The 19,510-nt window shown below is 39.6% G+C and overlaps 1 protein-coding gene across 1 annotated transcript in view; it reads left to right on the forward strand.

Annotated features, from left to right (window-relative positions):
- LOC102377904 (mitochondrial import inner membrane translocase subunit Tim23) overlaps positions 1–14,942 on the forward strand; it is a 36,856-nt gene extending 21,914 nt beyond the window's left edge. Inside the window, exons 6-8 of the mRNA XM_014522647.2 lie at positions 668–726; positions 2,516–2,626; positions 14,408–14,942. Of these exons, the coding sequence (XP_014378133.1) occupies positions 668–726; positions 2,516–2,626; positions 14,408–14,523 (286 nt within the window). The 3' untranslated portion in view covers positions 14,524–14,942. The remainder of the gene's footprint in view (positions 1–667; positions 727–2,515; positions 2,627–14,407) is intronic.
- The last annotated feature ends 4,568 nt before the right edge of the window (positions 14,943–19,510 follow it).

Below are 19,510 nucleotides of genomic sequence, written 5' to 3' on the forward strand. Positions count from 1 at the left end.
GCCCCCTGGGATGAGCTGCTGATGGCTCCATCCTGTACTCTGCTCTGGCTGGGCAGTGCCTGCCCCTGCCCCACTCCCTCCGTCACCGTAGGGGCCTCGATCTGTCGTCCCCCCTTCCCCTGCCTCTTTGTCCCCATAGACTTACCATCTGGATGCTGCTCTCCAAGCTGCCGGGCTGCATTCCTGGCCACATGAATGCAGCAGCTGTGCACATGCATGTGACATTTATTAGCGACATTATCAGCCACAATCATCCAAAAAAAGCCGATTGCTGATGGTGTCAATTTTCCTTTTATTGGTGCCGATACAATATGATCCATTGTATTGGTGCACCTCTATTTGCTAGACTTGTGAAGAGGGATTTTTCAATTTTTGCTGCCTGTAATTTCTAGATTCCTGATAGCTACGTAACAGTCATTAAGGAAAAAACAAATTATCCAATGCAGTTAGTGTTGCTAGTATAGAACTAGCAAGTCACTTGTAGTCTCATGTTTTATGAATTCAAACAAGATGTAAGTAAATGTTGTTTTCAGTATCACAGAATCTTCCTCTTAATTGGTGCCTTAGGGCACTACCAGAATACAAGTATGAAGCAGACAATCATAATCATAAGATTAATTAAATAATGCGGTTTTTTGCTTCTTTTTTTTTTTTAATTCTCTTACAGAATTTTAAATATGGTGACAAGGCAAGGGGCACTTTGGGCCAATACTCTGGGATCTTTGGGTGAGTAGCATTGTGCTCATGAACATGCTAAAGGTGTTTTCGTTAACTTCAGGTGTTCTTGGGGAAAAAAATTGGTTCTTTTGCACATTAAGTGGTTTCAAGTACATTAACTTATGACCTATATTTCTAATAACTAGTGATAATAACTAGTACCTGTTTCACCTGCTATGGATTGTGGGTGCTTCCATCTAAATTAAAGCCCTTTCAAGTATCTTAAAATCTTTAACTATTGAAAGTGTAGGCAACTGATGCAAATAGTGTTTTTTAGAATTATTGTTTCTGCCAGCTTCTCCATTACTTTTTTGTCATGTTCTTCCATATCTGGAATATATGGCTTGTGTTAAGAGGACAATAGCCAAAAACAGATTTTGAAGGCAAATAGCCAAATTATGTTTAAAAATGTGTAGGGAGCAAGAAATCTGCTAGACGAACCAGGGCAGTTGATAGCAATTGAGGAAAATAGTCATTTATTAATTATCTGTTTAATCAATGTTATCAGTGGTGAAGATGGCCAATGAAATTGTGTTGATAAATGCCAAGAAATATTTCGGAGGGGAAAAGCATTGTCTGTGTCTAAACTAGTCATATCTGATGCTGGTGCTATCAAACGCAAGATGCTCACCTACATGGGCTACGGGTCCAATTCATTATGGACATTTTTATTAGGCTGGCCTATTGCCTGAATTCTTTGCTTTCAGAATGGAAAAATACCACTCAAATCGTGTCTGAAAAAAGATAGAACTGCAAGTTCCAGGTCAGGGTTCCACTATGAGTGACACATTAACAAATCTTCACAGCTGTGTTTGAAGAAGGAAGATTACTGAAGAAAATATTTGCCCCAGTTTGGTTACACTGGCATGTATTCCAGTGGTAAATTAGTATATTTCATATAAGGTCTTTCCAGTCAGCATATTATAGTTCTTACAGTTCTTAGTATTACTGATATGATGCAACTTGGTGCTAGCCGATATGGAAGTACCATGGTAGCCCTCAGTGGACTTTGGGTTTCTTCAAGTCAGGAGCAACTCCCTGGTTTTGTAACACTGTAACTGTCCAGTTTGCAGGAATCTGTTGAGCAAGTTTTTTTTTTCTGTCTAGTACTGCACACTTAGGGCTGGCTTAGTTTCCTTGCTAGTGTTGAGCAGTACCTTACTTCACCATTGGTCTCATTAACTAATGAGTAAACGCTGCTTAGTGCAAATAAGGGTCTTGCAGTCTGGCTTTTCGAGCAGCAAAGATAACTTCTGCTACAATAACTGCTTTAATTCCCGAGTAGCATGAAATACTTTTCTACTCCTTGTCCTAGTGAAACATTATAAATTCTGTTAAAGGTTATTTTTCTTCAAAGCAATTGATCTTGTATCCAGGGTAAAAAGTTCACTTCAGACCAGTGTTCTCTTGTCCACGGAGTATGAGATATTGTGCAGCTGATTCATACGCAGGCAGAAATAAAGCGCTTATAATGAATGCAGTTCACAAGTCTGAGCAACCTAATAACTTACAGGACAGATGCAGAGATAAATGTCCTCCCTATAGAATAGAAATGAGATAATGTTGTAGACTGGAAAAGTCTAAAGATGAACCCTTAAGTAGGAAAAGGGGGAGCTGTAAAGCCTGCACTGGACTGGTGACTGGTGCACTCAGGAAGGGCATGCTTTTAACTTGTGTTAATCAGAATACTATATAAGTACTATATTAGCCTTATTGCTAATGGGGTAGGGGAGCCTGTGTTAATTTTGTGCAGATGCCTTGATTTTTTTCTTCTTTGCTAATTTAATATCTTTCCCAGCTCTGCTGTACAGTGCATTTGGAGTGATCATAGAGAAAGCACGAGGTGCAGAAGATGACTTGAACACTGTAGCTGCTGGGACCATGACAGGAATGCTGTACAAAAGCACAGGTAGGCTGGCAAGATGTTTGCAGTTGTCCTTTACACATCTATAAGCATGAAGTTAATAGTCTCAGTCCATTTTTGCTCCGGAAAGTGACTGTGTAAAAATAAAAAAATGGTATCTTCATATTCAGCAGAACTTTCTTGTGCATCAGAGCTGTATGCCTGTGGGCTTCAGTGAGTCAGGATTATTGTTCTTTAATCCTGTTGACTCTGCAAGACCACAGCTGCATCAGAATTATGTACGGAATACCAATTTATTATGCCAGCCAAGGATTTAATGGCAATGGGATTACATAGGTGGCACTCCAGGCATAGTTTATTTTTCAAAATCTTATGTTGTGATTCCTGAAAATGAAAGAATTTAAATTAACTCTCAGGTGCCAGTCTGAATTTGCAGGGTTAGGAAACCTTTGTTTCCTTCCTGGGCAAATTTAATTTGGAAATCACTGAGAAAGTAAACACAGCACTGCTTTCATGCCACTTTTCAGAGCAGACTTGCATTTTTTTTTTTTTTTTTTTAAATTGCTGGGCCTAAATTTCAAGTCTGATAAAACACATGATGAATGAACTGATCTTGTAAAATAGGAATGGTATTTTGAGTTGCCTGGTTTTAGAACTATTTCTGTGCTTCAGCGTACCTAGCGATAAGAGTCCTCTTGAGAACACCCGGTATAATTGTTAAAACATATAAAAAAATGTGGCGATACAGACAAGTAATAACTACAATAATTAATATCTCCAGTGCCTGGTAAGATTAAATGAAGCCAGGATTGTGTGAGCCCTCAGCCATGCAAGTAGTATATTAAGGCAACAAAGCATGAAGGTTCTGACTTCAAATCATAAATGGTACTTGTCCTGGGAGAATTAGTTGAGTATAAATACCTTCTTTTGTCAGTCCTGTTTTTATAAGAGATGGCATCTTCCACTACTTTTCATGCCAAAGCATGAATAATTTGAAGTGATGTCTATGTAGCCTTGTCAAATATTTAACTGGGATATATGTTAGCGTTCAACTATTTGTTAACATGATGAAGTATGTTAGTGTTCAGCTATTTCATGAACAGCTGATTCGGACAATTTTGTTAGCTCCCTAATAGACCCAAAGAATTATTGTCTTAATACTCTACTACTTACCTGAGCAAGACCTAGACATAACTGAGTTTGGCAAAGGTGATTGATGGTTGCATCCATCCGTATTCTGTAGAGGCGAGACACTTTGAAAGAGCTCTGAGCCCTATCTGCGTGAAGTATTTTGGTTCTCGTGAACATCATTAATGGAAACGGAAGAGGGACAGGGAAGCTTTCCATTACCCCCAAATCGAGGGGGTATTGAAGATAATTGAAGATAATTTTGCAATTTCCAATAAATATGAAGCCACATGGCATATGAAAATTAATGTCAAAAGCACCAACACAAAGCCTTTGGCTCCATTTTTTTTCTTATGTATGAGATGGTTTAATACTTTTTTCCAAGCAGTTAAAAAAGTTCTTGGGGACATGTTCATGTTGAAAGTGTTTAAATTGACACTTTCCAAAGTGAAACATAGCAATAGTAACCAGGAATATTTGGAGTAAAATTGGCAAATCACAGAATGTGACTAACTGAACTCTAAACATATGTTGTGTCCCAACATGCATACATGAAGCTCTGCACTGGTTACCTTTCTAGTACAACTTTAAATACATATTGTTTATTATAAGTAACTAGAAACCACTTAAAAGAAAAGTGCAACCCTACAAAAAATGCAAACCTAGCATTTTTAAAGTAGCTATTTTTCTTAAGGTAAAGGAATTTAGTACATTTAAGGGTTTATAAAACCACAAAGAATAGACTGTATGAGGTGAATTTTGCAAAGCTAAGTACGTTAAAATCTGTTATGCTTCAAAATCCTCGTTGGCGCAGACTGTAATCTCAGCATAGTTATGCAATAAAACAATGACTATAGCAGCCTTTCAGGAGAACTGAAAATGTATCATAGCTAGTTTACTGGAGAATAGAATAGTTTTCTGCAGACGCAAATGTGCTAGCACTTGTAGGAAAGATAGGGTCTTCACTAAAAGAGTCCTGTTAAAATGTCTGTGCATACTTTTACCATAGTCTTAGAGAAAGTGGACACTAATTAAAAAAAAAAAAAAAAGTTTTACTTAAGTGTTTTGACGTTTGTAAAAGCTTGCTTGTGCATCACTTGCCTACAAATGCATTACAAACTTAACCTAAGGAACATTCAGCCTTAACGAGCTTCCTTTCACATGTCTGTGTGGTCCTTATCCCTGCCAAAATAGTGTGCGCTCTGAAGGTCAGATTTTCACACTGAAGAAAGGTGCTGCGAATCAATGTTCCCATTCACTACTACTCATTTAAAGCAGAAGACTGTCCAGATGGCCTCAGCAGTCTCATTATGCACCTACATAATAACAACTTAGCTTTTGTGTAATTAACTCCCCCAAGTTATTTGAGCTTTGTGCTTGGGAAGATAACAGGCCGGAAATGTAATGCATAATATTTCCTCTAGGAAAAAACACTAAGCAAGTAAGCTACCATAGTCTATACCAATGGGGCCAACCTTTTTGGCAGGAGTGCCATAAATTAAGCCCTGCACCCTCCTCAAGCACCATTCCGATCTCTTTCCCCTGCCCAATCTGCTGCTGTGCTTTCTGCTCTTTGCCCAATCTGCCGCTGTGCTGCTTGCCCCCTCTTCAACCTACTGTATGCCACACAGGATGCCTGTGCCACTTGCTGCAGGTTAGCCACCCCTCATTTACAGTAATAGAAACGTCCCTGTTGGTTTTCAGGGATAACTTTGTGGAGAGTGCCTGCATTCACCCATTCTTTGAATTACACAGTTGTGGACAACATTTTGAGTTACTAAACCTGTTTTTTAATGTATATCGAGCAGAGCAGACACAGGGGAAAAAAAGATTCTTTCTTAATTACTGAGTTCCAATGTCCAAAGTTGCTGAGCTGACAAAAACATAGATACGGTTAGTATAGTACGTAGAGAAGTCTTTCAGTACTCCATTTTATATACAAGGTAATGTGCGCACCATGTGAATGCACATTAAGCATCTACATGTGGATTAATGTGACTTAGTTAATCATGTCGAAATTTGATACTTGCTTTACGCAGGTATCAAATGTAGGTGGGAATAGCCTAAAATTGCCATTTTTAAAGCACATTTAGGGCATGCATGTGTGGACACAGCCCCTTAATGCGCCTTAGTGGTGATTTTAGGCTATATCCATTTAAAAGGGGGGTGTGTATACACTACCAGTGAGAACAAAGATGACAGCCACACCTGTTGAAAGGAGTTAATTCCGTTTTCACTTAAGGTTTCATGCTACAGAGCCTCCTTATCAAACCTGCTTAATTTTCCCCATAATGATTCCAGATTCATTTAAATAAATCATAGCTTTCAGCATTATGCACACAGTACAGAAAAAAGCAGTTACCTTTCTGAGGTGTATCACAACCATGTGGACATAGCAATTCCTTTGCTAACCTACACTATGTCTCCAGTAGACTGCAAGCTAGACTGACCCACATGGAGTCAGAGGGCAGGGGCTAGGGCCCAGTTGCCTTTGCTAGTTTTCCGTGCAGTAGCATGGGGAGAGCACCTGCAGACTGAGCTTTTTCCTGCTGCTACAAGGGAAAGCAGCTACTATTGAAGCTTCTCCCAGGGCCAAATATCATCAAGCCCCATGTCTGTTGGCCTGGCCAAATTCAGCCATAGGCTGTGTAGGATGTCAACCCCCTACAACATGTCTATAGTAGCAAACTGCTGCTACTATAGCTAAAACCCTCAGTGATAGTCTTTCTGGACTGAAGTATTTATTTGTATGCACTGCAAAGCCTACCTGTTGACTGAATTTTTCAAATTGCACTCATTAAACTTTTTATGAGGGTAAACCTGGTCACAAATAATTTGTGGATAGGCTGCTGTTGGAAGTTCTCAGATGTGCCACTACTTAGAAGACTGATTCCCCATAAATCTCATTTTGCCCTTGTGAGGGTCTTAAATCATTACAGCAGCGTTTTCAACCACCAGAGAGAGCATAATTTTGCTTCCTGAAGTATACACGTTCATTAAGACTGGTTTAAGCAGGTCTGTGTGAGACCACTAAATCTTACCTTCTGCGTGGTGAAGGTGGATTAGAATAGAAGACAGTCAACAGGAAGAGGAATAGGAAAATTCAACACAAGATTGGAAATGGGATGAATCATTGATAATTCCCCTTCGCACATGGCTGGTAGTATTTTTAAAATAAGCCATGTGTTTCTATAGATGTCAGGAGAATGGATCTATGAACCAAGTAAAAAAAAAAAAAAAATTTAAAAATCCATAAAATCTAGATAAACAGATACTGCCATATAGAATCATTTATGATAAGCAAAATGAGTTTAAAAAAACTTCAGAAATACTTTGTTCACTTCGGTCAAAAAGACTTAAAGCTTTTCTCTTTGTTCTTTGACATGAGGTTTAGTTGCTGTGATTACTTATTGACTTCAGTAAAAAACTGTAGCTATTTAATTGCTATTAATTTGTGGTGCTACCCTTGCAGCTTCATAGAGCACATGTTTGGGGTCACCATTTACCTAGATTCTCTGAGTGGATATCTAGTGATAAAGAAACAATCCCTGCATGTTCCTTACCACTAGTATAAGGAGCAGGTTGAGAGAGTGCTATGGGCCATCCAGAAGCATGGACTATTCAATGACAGAATTGTTTGCCTGTCCATGTCCTCACCAAGTTGCCACAGAGTAAAAGAGGGCAGGCACTGACAGTATATCAGACGCTCTGGATTAACTGCTCACAAGCCTCTGGCTAACTTGTGGTAGCTTGCCCATCAGTGGGAGAGGATTAAGCTACTACACATTATGTATCATTTACCACAGGATAAAGGAGCACAAATAAGCAGTTACAGTAGAGCCTCTGACATTCTGTAAACCCCTCTGAGTAACTTGTTTGTGTGCTTATGTCCTTAATTTCCCCTCTCCTTCCTTGATAGAAGCTGTCCTGGTAACTGCTTTATAATCCTAGAAGACGAGCAGCAACCCCCCACTCACAGTTTTGCCCCTTCCAAGTTAGCAAGTGTTAGTGCTGAGAGGGACTTTTGGTTGTCATGAGTTGTTCACAACTGAAAGATAAAGCCAGCTCTAAATACACATTTCTGAAAGGAAAAATTAGAGCCTCTTATGTTGAAGGGGAAAGGCATCACTAAAAAGGAATTGAGATAGCTATACATTTAACAGTGAAATTCTCCCATTTAATAAGACATATATTACGTATTTCCCCAGTTACATGTGGGCAGAGCAAACAACAGACTTGCTGTTGGTTCATAATGAATATTATGATACATGTATCTTTAGAGTCAAACTAATGCTTTAGTCCAGAGCCACATGGACTTTTCAAAATCATTTTCCTTCAGAAAAATCATTAACTTTTCAACCAAGCTGTCTTATGGTGAGAGTGTGCATCTGGCCAGCAGTGGCATATCTGCTAGGAGTAGCCAAAAGGGATTGGTCATCACTTTAGGACTCTTAGGCACAGCCCTAAAAGTCAACAAATCTTAAGTTTATTAACAGAACTTATTGCTTTATTGCAAGTGATAAAGTCTGACCTGGTCGATCTAGAAACTCATTTGGTGTAGGTACAATGGGTAGAAGTTCAGGAAAAAAGGAAGTCATCACTTGTCTATCTCTGCTTGCCAACGAGGCCCTTTGAACTAAGGCCAGACTCTTTCTTTTCATGGTTTCCTGCTTTGTTCATCAAAATGTTGGGGGTTTGTGTGTATAAAGATATGGTAGGAAATAGGTTTTAAATTCCTTGGTATTTCTCCTTGTAGTCCTTTATAACCTCTGGGACAATTTACAATAAATTATATTTAATCTGAAGACAAGCAGAAGATTTTGCTTCCTACCTGTAAATAAGAATCCCTTCAGACCACTTTAGAAACATGGTAAGCCAGTATGATCTAAATATAGAGGACACTTTCAAATCTGCAGAGCTAGATGGGATATACCCTAGGTTACCAAAGGAGTTTATTGAAATAATTTCAGAGCCATGGGCTACCCTTTTTGCAAACTCATGGAAATCATCTGGGTGAGGTCCCAGATGTTTGGAAAGGAGCAAATATAGAGCTATTTTTAAGAAAGGGAAAAAGGAAGATATAGGGAATTACAGAGCAGTCAGCTTGACCTTGACCTGCTTCATGAGCTTTCTAAGTATCCTCAAGGATTCTGTAGCAAAGAAGCTAGAAGAGGTTATCAGAAAACACCAGCCTGGATTCATCAAGAATATGTCATACCTGACCAAATTGATTTCCTTCTCTGACAAGGTGACAGGTTCTGTGGATGAGGGGACAGCAGTGGATGTATGTACCTTGATTTTAGCAAGACTTTTGACACCGTCTCCCATACCATTCTCTGTAATAAGACAATGAAATGCAGAATAGATAAAAGTACAGTCAAGTGGATATATAAGTGGTTGGATTGTTATGCTCAATAAGTAGTAATGTCTAGTTTGAAGGAGGTATGAAGTGGGGTTCCCAAGGGTCTGTCTTGGGTCCGGTATGGTTTAACGTTTCCATTAATGATTTGGATGATGCAATTGAATACACACTTAGCAAATTTGCAGATGACACGGAGTTGGGTTAAATACTAGGCACTCTGGAGAGTAGGGCTAAATTCCAGGATGACCTGGATAAACTGGAGAAATGGCTGAAATCAACCAGATGAAATCAATGAAGGACAAGTATTTGAGATGGGAGAGTTGCACACACAAACTGGGAAATAATTGCAACAGCAGACTGGGTAGAATTAACAGGAATGTCACTTGCAAATCAAGGAAAATGATTCTGCCACTCTATTCAGTACAAGTGATGCCTCACCTAGAGCACTGTGTCCATTTTTGGGCCCCTGACCTCAGAAAGGATGTGTACAGATTGGAAAGAGTCCAGCAGAGTGCCAAAACTGATTAGAGGCCTTGGAGATGAGACTTGGGAGGAAAGGCTGAAACAGCTATGGTTATTTAGTCTGGAGTGAAGCAGGGTTTGCTACATCTTCAAATACCTGAAGGGCAAATATAAAGTGGATTAGGATGGGTTTTTCTGTGTGGCCATAGGGAACAGAACTAAGAGCAATGGCCTCAAACTGCAGCAGGGAAAGTATAAAGTCAGATTAAGAGGAACTTTCTGACTACGAGGGTGGTTAAGCATTCATTGGAACAGGTTACCTAGAGAAGTAGAACATTTCCAGGGATGGCAATTCCATAAAAGCAGGTTAGACAGACACTTGACTGGGATGGTTTTAGTCAGAGATGATCCTGTCCTGGGCAGAGGGATGAACTAGATGACTTCATGATGATCCTTCCAGTCCTACTTTCCTATGATCCACTTTATTCATAAAATCAGCATCTTAGTAGTCACTTAGACATGAAGTTTGTATAGTCAGTTGTATGAGCAGTTTAGTACAATCAGTGGACAGACTATTATTCTTAATGATCCCTCATCCTGTGGATTTATTCCATGTATGCGACGCAAGCATTGGTCTGGGTCTTGAGGACAAATCCAGGCTGGTTATGATATGGAAAACAATTGCCAGTAAGACATGATTTTTCCATCATAAGGTGGAGGGATGGTGCATGGCTCATTTTGGGGCAGCTTCTGTACTGCTCATGGGCAGCTCAGTTACCCCTAATTTATTAGAAGCCAGTGAAGGTTCAGTGCTCACTCAAGCAGCTGTAGTGAAATCCAAGATGTCTATTGTATTACCCCAAATATAAGCAGGGACAGCGACCACAGTTCTGCCTGTAATTTAGCTGCTGTGAGCACAAGGAATGGTCTTCAGACTCAGGACCATAGACTGCACTAGTTAATACTTGGAACATGAGTAACAGTCTCTTCTCAACTTTTGAATTTCTTGAACTTGAATCTCTCCAACTGATGGCTCAGTCTCTTCCCCACCACAGCCACTAACCAGAAGAAGTTTCCTGGCATCAAGCTCTATATTGTCACTGTTCTAGTGTCTTTTGCAGCTGTTTGAAAATGAAACTGAACAAGAGAGAAATAGATTCTAAAGAAACAGTTTTGGTTTCCCTCAGATAATTTCCACACCCATGAGGCTAATCAACGCTAGGGAAACTTTCTAAAAAAAAATCTCCTGTAGGGCAGCAGGAAACTTTCAGAACAGTTCCCTTGCACTATCCTCTGCAGATACGTAATTGATAAATAAATTAGCCCTTTGGGACTGGTTGTTTGGAGGCATTGATTAACTATAGCTCCATTTTTAAATTCAGTGAGCAGACCAAAAGCTTACCATGCCTGAAAAAGTGGGCTTTTTAAACCAGAGGACATGGTTCAGTGCATCAAGGCAAATGACATAGAACCATTCAAACTGTTTCTTCTACAGCTTGCAAAGAAAGCAAATATTTCTCATTTTAAATACTTGAAAGGCAGATGGCAGAGGCCACAAAGAGCTAATTACATAAAATCTAGCCATCTTGTTGCATTTGGTGTATATAGTGACAACCAATAGATCATTAATAGGCTGTTCATGCCAGTTTTGTCTTCACATCTTTGATTCAGGTTTTTTTTTTCCTTTTTATTTAAACTTTTTAAAGGAGTAAAGATTGATTAATCTCCCTGCACAGTCTCCCTTACATATCAATCAATTAATCAATCTCTATACCTCCTGTTGATGCAAGCAGGATCCTGGCCTAAAATTTTGCCCTTCCAATTTGTATATGCAGCACACAATTCCACCTGCCATATTGTTCAGCTCTAATTTTGAGAGCAGGTAGTGAATAGAAGTGGTCTGGCAACATGGTTTGGATGCTGAGTTTCACTGTACTGTGTACTTTTAAGAGACCTGGGGTAGAAATGAAAGGCATGTTAATTGATGTAGTTAATAGACAGGACAAGCCATATGTTAGCTAAAACTAAACAAATACTTTGAGGCAACTTAGGATAACGCGCATCTCTCTCTCAGCTAGCTTGGCTGACCCTTACAGAACATTGGCTACCATCAGCTTGAGCTACCTATTTTTTATTATTCTTCTTCCTCTTTTTAGCCCCTCAGCACATGTCCAATGGAGATAGCAGCCCCACTGCATGTCTTGTAGATTTTGTGGTGGTAGACTTGCTATCAGGGATTAGCAGAAGCAGCTGCAAGGGCAGAGTTGGAATTTAGCCTATCTCTTAGTTGACACAGCTGGGGGTCAGGGTGGGGCTTTTTTGTAATCAGGGTCTTTACATCAGAATGTTTCACACTTCCTGCCCAGCAGCTCAGCTGTTTCAGAAACCAACTGTTAACTGACAGATACCTCCAGCGCTGTGCTAGGCAGCTTACCCAAAAGCAGGGGAGGGCAGTTTTTACCCACAGGAAAAATTTTAAATTCCATCTCTCAGGTTCTAAGCTAGTGGTTCTCAACCCATGCCCCACAGGCCACATGCAGCCTAATCAGCACACTGCTGCAGCCCATGTGACATCCTGTTAAAACATTGTTTAAAATAGATACACAGGAAATAAGTTGCATGGGTGAGGCCCACAACACATTGAGAGCTGCAACTGTGGCCCACTATGGCGAATAGGTATTCTAAACAATACAAACACAGCGAGTCATGTGTCTAGACCTATACATAACTTGCTGAACATGGAAAGAGTCTCAGTGCAAGAAAGGGAGTTTCTGAAGTTATACAAATAGAAGAGCTTCCTTGCATTTGCAATTGGCCTAGACAAATTGGAGAAGAATATAGTATAGGGAAGAGGTGTGATTTGGCTTGTCTCCATTTGCATTCTGTGAATTTCAAGTCCTAAAAGTCCCTGTAATCCACTTTATCACAGTCTGGTTAAAGCTTTCCCTTGGATATTCTTTCTGGTCAACTTTAGCATCAGCTCAAGCTAGAGTTAAGTGTAGAGGTGGGATTTCACCATTAGCCTTCTCCCACAAGTATTTATATTTTTTGCACAAGTGTCCTTTCAACTCCTCACCTGTGGCCTACCAGTTGCAGTTGCTGGTGGTTGTTTACATGTAACCAGGTGGTAGCTCTTCCTGTGGAAAAGCTGCTCTTGAGTTAGGTACCCAAGGCAAAATTTAAAAAATAAGACCCCAAAATTGGGCTCCTAATCCTGTTTTAGGTACCCAAGACTGACTTTCAGTACTACTTGGCCTCAGCAGCCTGTAGTAAGATGTGCGTGGTGCTCAACATGGTTTAAGGATCAAGCCACCTCTTCGGAAGTCTATCTTCGGTGTTTGCTTTTTATGATACTGACTTTTGCCCTCCATCCTAAGAACTGAGGTCTCCTAACTAAATCACCACAGCTAGCAAAAACATAGGAAGTAGAGCTAGAAATAATATTACATAATTATCTCCTCTGCTGTTTCCCCAATTTTATTACAGGCCTAGACAATTGTAAATATGTTTAAGACTTAGCTCCAGTCCAGTGAGATTTTGCTTAATCTTACTTGTCAACTAACGCTCTCTCACTCTAGTTGACATTAACAGTTTTTGCTCCATTAAAAACTTGAATGGATTAGAGAGAGAGACTAATTTAGTTAGTCATAGGTCAAAAATACAAAGTACTAGGACATGTTCTTTTTCTATTAGTCTAAGGAATTTAAGATTAAATGTTTTTCATAATTCTGCTAAGTGCCAGTCTTGCAGGCAGGTTATATCAAGTTGTAGATGTAATTTCTTGATGAACAATTTTATATAAATAGTTAATTTGACTCTGGTTAATGCTGAAATATTCAATACCTATATTTCTGCCTGGTTAGGGTCCTGGTCCCCAGTACCACTGTGTGCATAGCATGTTCTGGGAACTGTACCAGGAAGCTTTTCAGTTTTAAATATTGGAAGCGGCCAAAGTCTGCATGTTGCCGTTAAAATCACTCCCCCCGGTAGCTGGATGAGAGGTGTATTCTAATAAAGGAAAATGCTAACCAGGAGAAAGAACTTATGCTGTGGATCCTAAACGTATTTTCATTATGACCCTTAACGGCAACCAAGCTTTCATTTTATTTTACCTTCATGGGCAGTAGGAGTTTATTTATAATAGTTTTTATTATGTATTTTGGTATTTTGTGGCACAGAATAATTGTTTCTGTCCTTGTTTTTTCTTTAATCTCCCGAGTACGTGAGACTAAGGAAAATAATTCAGTGACTATCCTCAGAAATCCTTGATGACTGATCTGTTCTTCCAGTTTGTTTTAAGAAGTGCTGAAACTCCTAAACCCTAGAAACAACTCTGTTTCAGTTGTATTATTTCTGTAGAGCTGCTCCATGACTTTAATTAAGCTATCTTGCATAAGATCACATCTGCTTCAGTTGCTTTTTTGTTGTTTGCTTGTCTCTCCCCCAACCTAGATATCATTTGATGAACAGGATTAGGATCTGGGGTGGAGAATAACATGCAATTAATTTTAAAGTAGCAAAGAACTTGTCTGCATATATATACCTGTAGTCATGAAGACAGAGTAAATAAGGAAAAGTTCATTTATGAAGAGCTTAAAACCTGCAATAGTATTTAATGTAAAAAGTGCTAAAGTTGATAATATTGCATGCCCTGTTCTGCTATTAAAATTAGACTCAGGAATGATGCATTATATCACAAGGGCTCTGTGTAGGAGAGTGTTTTATAAATGAGATCAAATGTTATAAAATCTATTTATGCTGAATGTGCTGTATTTGAGATTCTTTCTGATTAAATGATCCTGTCTGATTGCTCTGTCTAAATGTTTCTGTTTATATAGATTAATAAATACAGTCGTCTTTTATTTCTCTTTCAGGTGGGGTGCGTGGAATAGCACGAGGAGGCATTGCAGGCTTGCTGCTTACTGGTCTCTATGCTCTCTATAACAACTGGGAGCACATGAAGGGCTCAGTAGCACGACAGTCCCTCTGAGCAGAATTATGAGGACTGGAGATAGGAAATGCTTATGTAGTTCACCAATCAAATTGATTGCAAAAAAATCAGTCTGTTGTTCCTTCATATTTTATCTACAATGTGTGTGAAGCTGAATGGCAGCTGTTGTACTGTGAGAGAGTTTGACACCTTTTACTGGGACTGGCACTTCTTTTTCAGCCAGCAGACTGCTGGAAGCAGTAGTACCTGGAGGACCAGCAAAGTGAGCAATGTGGCCATTAACCTCCTTCTGAAGACATGGTTACTTGGCTCCACATCTTTGTCATATGGGCCTGAACTAGGTCTGCTTCCCTAACATGGGTCATGTAATTATCAATGCTGTGCCACCAGATTTGTTCAGTTATGTGTACTATGATAGCACTGCTTCATGGCTAATAAAATGTGCACCTAGAGCAAAACACTGCAGTCCTTTCAACAGAAGCAAAATGGTACTGTAGCCAATGTCACTTCAGATGGAACAAATTGGAACCCTAGTCAGTAGTGGCAGACTGTAGATGAGGTTCTTACAGATTACAGCAAAGATTAAGCAGTAAAAGGCTCTTACAGCACAGATTAAGCAGTAAAAAAGTTATATTAGGTAGTTTATTGAAGAGTGATGCTAATTAAGTTCTTTTTCTAGTCTTTGATCTTTCTTACCCCAATAAGGGAAATAAATAGAATTCAGTAGCTTTCTTTTGGTTATAAAATAGTTTTGTTTTGAAAGAACAATGTCATGGGACATGGTATAGAAATTCACAAAAGAGAAAAGCCATGAGCTAATTATCTCATGGTGTCCAATAAATAGTGAAATGAAAGTAGTAGTGGTTAGCTGTGTCCTGTTACCTCACTTTTGTCAGAGCAAGTATTGAATCATGTATTGCTGTTGGGTTTTGGGGTGTTATGGCATTTTATCTTTGTTTTGGAATAGCTTTAGCCTTGGATTCCTATAGCACTCAGATGCTTCAAAGTCTTAGAATTGGTTTAGACAGCAAATATGGAGACAAAGCAAAATGAGTGCCTGGTCCAGAAGACTGTATTTTACCATTGGTTTATCTTGGTGCCACATTCTTTTTGTACGGATTAAATTAAGCTTTGTGGGGGTAAAAAATCTGCACCTTCATTCACAGTAAATAACCATTTCTCCCTGAATTGTCTTCACTCTGGTCTCTGAGTAGAATAGATCTGATTTAATTCTAATATATATTGGTGTTATTCAAAAGATGTTCCAAAAAATAATCTGTGGAATTAATCCTGCTCTTCAAAGTGGAAGTAAAACTTGAGTCTTGGGTAGATGGAACCACAGCAGGAGAGCGTATGTTCCTCAGATGTTACTTAACTGTACTGTTAGCAGCAAAAGCATAGGAATGCCTGTAGCCATCATTTTACGTAAATGGTCTTTTGTTGAATGTGCCCTAGTATATTACATTGCACAAGATACTAATTCAGGGAATTTAGGAATCACAGTAAAGATTCTGGATATTGATTGATTGATAGGTCCTCAGACCTTCCCTTGCTTTTTTTTTAAGCTTTGTTTACAGCTAATGTTTCACTCAGCAGAGCTTCCCTTTAGCACAATAACGTTCTGGCATAGTGTTGGAGATCTGAGTAGTGATAGCAGGGACAGCTGGTTGCTAACAAGAGAGCTTCTTAGAAGGAGCAGTCCCTGTGAGGGATTCCTGGCAGGCAACAGCCCTGTTACATTCCATTTTCGCAGCAGCCAAAGGTTTGGTTTTCCACAAGGTTCTGTTTTCCCGTGGGTCACAGGACTATGGAGGGGTCACAGACTTTAAACTTTAAAAACAGATTCTCCTTTAGAGGAGAAAAAGGTAGGAAGTCATGGTTTTTCCCCTTGCAAGCTGGGCCCCCTGCAAACCCCTGCTGTCCCACACACTGCGGGTTAGGACTTGGGGGCAGGGGTAGCAGGTTGGGAGTGGCCATTGATGTTTACGACTGGGTCCTGGTACAAAAAAGGTTGAGAACCACTGTTCTGTATAATAGCTATAAAGCCTCACCTGAACCGTGTAAAAGTAGTTACTGCCTAGTTCACACCCACCTGGGGATACAGTTTATTCAGAGTTCAAGTTAAGACAGTTCATGCCATACAGTAGTCCTGGATGATTAGAGCAGTATAAAGAATGGATTTGGGTGGTTGTGTTGTGTAATAGCTCACACCTTGTTTTATAACCAGGTTCTGTAAGCCAGTGGCTTTCAACCTGTGGTCCACAGACCCTTGGGGGTCCGCAGATTGTTTCTGAGGGGTCTGTGAAAGATAATTATGATTAATCAAAAGTATGTGAATACTCACTTAAAATTCAAAGAGGTCCACACCTCCATTTGAAGTTTCCAAAGAGGTCTGCAGATAAAAAAGGCTGAAAACCACTGCTGTAAGCTATTGAGCAGTCTCTGTGCTGCTTGCAACAGGCAAGCAAACTTAAAGGGTTTACACCTATTTATTCAGCAAATCACAGAACTACTTTCTTTCTCTTGAAAAATAATTTCTTCAGCCAGTTCAGGTCCCAGGGAGTTGGAATCAGTTAAAGTAGAAAGCAACTCCTGCCCAAGAAGAGGAATTTACCTTACTTTCCTTCCTTGGCATAGTTGTACAGCTTTTTGTAGCAGTCTTTTTTCCTTCTCTGAGAAACCTTTGCTTTTCTCAAGAGCAAAAATGTCTGGGAGCAGCTATTTATACCCTTTATATCTACTAAGCCTTCATATTTGAACCTAATTAATCTGCAAATTCTCAAATAATAGGACTCTAGTTGCTAGCAGGTGCTTAATGCAAGTGTCTAATTGAGTTCAGTATATATCTGCCATTGGAATCAATGAAGTAAGCTTGGTCTCCCCATCTTGTTAAGTAAAGAGGAAGAGTAACTGCTACAGCAACTTTCTGATTGTTTTCTTCTACTCCAGCATCTGGACTTTTATGTAATACAATGTAGAAAAATAGCATCTCCTGCCAGTGTAGGGGCATATCACCATAGAATCTGTGTCCTATTTGTGGGTTAAAGCGGTGTCTTGCCCAGTACATCCAACAGTGAACTGGAAAGTGGGTTTACCTGCCTTGAAGGTGGAGGAGGTATTTCCTATCACCATCAGGTCCTTGATACATTTTAAAAAATCCTTTTACAGTCACTTTTTTCAGGGCTTTTGAGACTTTGTAAAAGAGCCTTGAACTGTTTGGAGTTTTTTCCCCATAGAAATGGCAATGTTGCTTTTATCTTCCTGTTTTGGTGGAAGACTTAATTTTTCACCAGGAGGATCTGGGAACTCTCAAGTAAAGTAGAAAGGGCTGTGAATCATCTGTGCTCTTCCAGGTATATAGAAGGATTACAGGTTAGATGGATTTAAACAAAGAGTTATTAGAGTATCAATCAAATCAGTTCCTTTCTCAGTTAATTTGGGCTGCATGACTAGCTAGCTGGAACCTTCCTACCAAAAAGGCAAGTAAAACCAAATTTCTAATACAAGAAACTGAAGGACATGCCCTCTCTTCTCATTTGCAGGACAAATAAAATTTAGTAGGTACAAAACTAGCCTAAATGTGCTCAGGTTCATCAGCATGCCAAAGGCAAGATTAATATTTGATACAAAACAAAGTAATGGTATCTATTCTGCAACAACCTCAATGTCTTTTCCTACATTCTACCATCTGTAGTAGGCTTGTGTCAGTGGATGAAGGTCAGTGGTTTTGTTGTATTCAACCTTAAATCTAAGGTAAGAGAACAGCTACTTGCTAATTGGACCACTTTTTTATCACTTCAGGATCAAGCTTTAGCAATTCTACAGCTTTAGGAAAAGCCTCCCACATTTTGATATAAAGTTGTTTTCATATAGACAGGCAGGAAAAAAATTAAATGACAAAACCCTCAGGCATTAGAGAGAGAGCTCTTGTTGCAGCTTCTCCACAGCTGGAGCTTGGCTCTGAAGAGAAATGTGAAGCTCCCAGAAGGCAAGAAGAAAGCATGGGAAAGGGTTGTCAGGACTCAAGATAGTTAAACCAAGTTAATTGAGCTTAGTCTTTGAGAATTTGTGCCATCAGCTTTGAAAGATAGGGACCTAATACTCGCATTAACTCTCTCCAGCTATCTTTAAGCAGGGATTCCTAAATATTTCCAAATCACAGGCTCTGGGAGGAATTTTCATAAACTATCTGCCCTCCTGTTGAGAGGATAACATCCTTTATGAACTTGAGATGCCTGGACAGAGACATGTATCTTTTAAACTGCCCTCCATTGGTTGGAGGGAAACTAGTAGAGTACAAAAAAAGATTTTTGAGTCATCCCTATGAAGTGGTACTTGAAAGTATGTGACCTACCTATTTTAGTTCCTATCTATTTCTGGTAGAACAGGAGACTGACTCAGTAAGAACCCTTTAAAAAATGGAAGAGATGCTAGAAGTGGGGTAACCAGAGATGGAAACTAACAATTCTTTTTTGACTTGCAGAAAAAAATTGGGATAATAGTGAAAGTAGTAGGGAAGTCAAGGGTTTGACTAGACTACAACACTTGGCAAAAAAACAGCTGAGAATTTAGAGAATGAGTTCAGTGGATATGGGAACCAAAGTAGAGGAATAAGACTAGTTCTAAACTGTTCCAGAGTTTGAAGGATTAAGTGGAGGAACAGCTGTGGGTAATCAAGGCATGTTTGAACTGCAAATGCAAGGAAAGAGGTGTGGAGTCAAAGGGCAGGAAAAGGGATATGGAGAACTAGAGGCCAGGTGCCCTTGTGGAAGAGGAGGGAGAGCAGGGCAGAGTTGGTTAATTTTGGCAAAGTGATGTTTTTTGTTTTTTCTGTGTCTCAGCTGAATGCAAGCAGCTAGCTCTGGACACTGCGAACCACATTTAGAGCAGCTATCCCTGAAGAACTCAACAAAGTCTTCATGTTTGTGGTTATAAAAAGCTTGTACTGAAGTTTTCAGTCTGCCTCTGTAGATCCTGAAAGGAGCAGGCAAAGGGTAGACAGCTTTTGCTCTTCCATTTCAGCAGG

This window comes from Alligator sinensis, unplaced genomic scaffold, assembly GCF_000455745.1.
Source record: "Alligator sinensis unplaced genomic scaffold, ASM45574v1 scaffold374_1, whole genome shotgun sequence".
Lineage (NCBI taxonomy): Eukaryota > Metazoa > Chordata > Crocodylia > Alligatoridae > Alligator > Alligator sinensis.